General features: G+C 62.2%; 1 protein-coding gene across 1 annotated transcript in view; it reads right to left on the minus strand.

The window, feature by feature from the left end:
• Positions 1–2378, minus strand: part of LOC104544942 (arylsulfatase A-like) — a 2716-nt gene extending 338 nt beyond the window's left edge. Inside the window, exons 1-6 of the mRNA XM_010189950.1 lie at positions 2321–2378; positions 2072–2289; positions 1450–1619; positions 849–973; positions 564–691; positions 63–170 (exon numbers count right to left, since the gene is read on the minus strand). Coding sequence (XP_010188252.1) covers positions 63–170; positions 564–691; positions 849–973; positions 1450–1619; positions 2072–2289; positions 2321–2378 — 807 coding nt within the window. The remainder of the gene's footprint in view (positions 1–62; positions 171–563; positions 692–848; positions 974–1449; positions 1620–2071; positions 2290–2320) is intronic.
• Between the last annotated feature and the right edge of the window lie 68 nt (positions 2379–2446).

Here is a 2446-nt window from a genome sequence, read left to right on the forward strand (position 1 = left end):
CACGACCACAACAGGGGGGAGGGCCACCACAGAGCAGCCGATGCAGAGGAGAGGGGGCAGCACTGACCTTGTGTGAAAAAATGGGCCTTGTACTTGCCAAGCCTGACGGCAAAGGGGCCTTGCAGTGGGTCAGGGGATGGCGGGTAGAAGAACATCACCTGGCGGGGACTCTGCGGGAGGAGCGGAGCTGAGCTCACCCCTGCAGCCCCAAGGCTGAGGAAGAGCCCGAAGCAGGAGCAGGCAGACCTCTGGGAGCCACGCAAGAGCCCCGACACCACAGTCAGACACGGGCAGAGAAGGAAGCTGATGAGCAGCAGCACTGTGTCTGCTCTGGGCTCAGAGCCGCTGGGGCTCTGCCCATCCACAGGGGTTTGGCTGGGCAGCCCATGGTGGGTGCTGGAGCAGAACAGCCTGGGACAGCCCAGGAACCCCACAGCACAGCCCCAGCCAGGCAGAAGAGGTCCCAGCCCAGGGAGCTCCCCTGACCTCGGCCAGTTCTGCTCCTCAGGCACACAGCTTCAGCCTCACACCCAGCACCAGCTGAACCGGCCCACGGGACTCACCTTCCCGGCCCCAAACAGCACTGGACTCAGGTTGTAGCCATCCAGGGTGACTCTGGGTAGAGCTGCTCCAGCCAGGGCAGCCAGGGGGGGCAGAATGTCCAGGGTGCTCGCCAGCTCATGCGTCACTCCTGTCACCCCCCACAGCGAGGGACAAGGAGAGCTTCAAGCACCTGATCCCACTCCCAGACCCACTTCTCTCCGCCCTCTGCTTGTCCCAGGGCAGCTGAGCTGTCAGGACACCCTGCCTCAGCTGGCGTCAGAAGGCACAAGCAATGCACGTCTCACCTGGAGCGATGCGGCCTGGCCAATACACCACGGCTGGTTCCCGCAAGCCACCTTCGTACGTTGTGCCCTTCCCACGCTTCAGGAGGCCAGAGCTGCCTCCACGTGCCATCCGCATGGTGGAGGGGCTGTGAGAGAGAAGAAACACCCACCATCAGCTTCACAGGGTCACACCGCCCCTTCCCTGGTGCTGCCAACCAGGCCACAAGAAGAGAGACACGGTGCCAGTGAGTGACACCGCCGTCTTCCTCAGCCCTGCGAGGTGTGGGGCAGGTAAAGCCGCCAAAGTGTGCAAGATGCCCAAGCAGGGCATCAGAGACCAATGCCACCCACAGACAAAGGGAATATTTGGGAAATTGGGGTAAACTGGGGCTCCTGCGGGCTCCTGGCCTGAACCCTGCGAGGTTTCTGCCACACAAGCTGAGCCACAGGAACAAGGAGGAGATCACACACTGGGTCCTCTCTGAAGCAGCATCCACCTCTCACCTCGCTTCAGGTCCCTGGGGTTTGCCACATCCCTTTTGCCCCAGCCACCAGTGCTTCCTTCCAGTTCCCCTGCACCACGGCAGCAGAATCTTACCAGTGACAAAGGAAGACCACTCACCCGTTGTCAGAGGTGAAAAACACCAAGGTCGTGTTTGCAAGACCATTTTCCTGCAGTGCCTGCAGCAGCTGTCCCACCGACCCATCGAACTCTGAGAGCGCATCACCAAACGGCCCACGTCGTGACTGCCCTGCGTACTCCCGGCTTGCAAACTGCGGGTAGTGTGTGTGCTGGAGAAAGGACAGAGAAGGCTGCTACGCGCACTCCCCCAGAGCTGTGTCTGCTTCCACGCTCCCCCAAGGACAGCGAGCACCCAGCTGGGGCATGGAGTTATGTGACAACACTCACGAGATGACAAGAGGCTTCACCCCAAGCTCAGAAGTGGCACAAAGGAGCTGAGCCCCAGGAGAGAGTGTGGAGCCTCGAGTAGGAAGCTTTCCCAGGTGGACTCTGGACCCAGAGGAGCAGGCAAAGCTCCAGGAAGCAGCAGCCCAGGAACACGACCAGAACGGTGCTGCCACAAGACCTGGGCGTGGGAACAGCAACCGCAGGGCAGCCGGGGGCAGGTGCTGACTGCTCAGCACGGCTCTGGGGCTGCAGGAGCAGAGATGCTTCCCTGCTCTCCTCACAGCACAGAGGCTCCCTTCTCCACCCTTGGGCCTGGAGCAGATCCCGCTCCTACATGGGAGGCATAGTAGAGCAGGAAGGGGAGGCCTCGTTGCGCACAGTTGGCGATGAAGTCCCGGGAGAATTTGTTGTAGAGCGGCACCAGATCAGGGAAGGAGACCGGCGGCTGCACGATGCGCTGGTTCCAGATCAGCGGGACCGGCACTAAGCCCTGGTCACAGGTCCCAAAGCACTTGATGTCGGGCGGGAAGCAGATGAGATTCTGGCAGGGGCCTCGCAAAAAACAAATAACTGTGTCTTTTACCCGTGTTGCGGGACGGCAAGCTCCGGCTCCAAGGCGCGTCCCGGCCCCGCAGCCCCATGGCGCTGCCGCCCGGGGAGGCCCCGCGGCCCGCGCTCAGCACGGGGTACGGCGCTGCCCTCTGAGCCC

This window comes from Mesitornis unicolor, unplaced genomic scaffold (assembly GCF_000695765.1).
Source record: "Mesitornis unicolor isolate BGI_N332 unplaced genomic scaffold, ASM69576v1 scaffold8788, whole genome shotgun sequence".
NCBI classification, from domain to species: Eukaryota; Metazoa; Chordata; class Aves; order Mesitornithiformes; family Mesitornithidae; genus Mesitornis; species Mesitornis unicolor.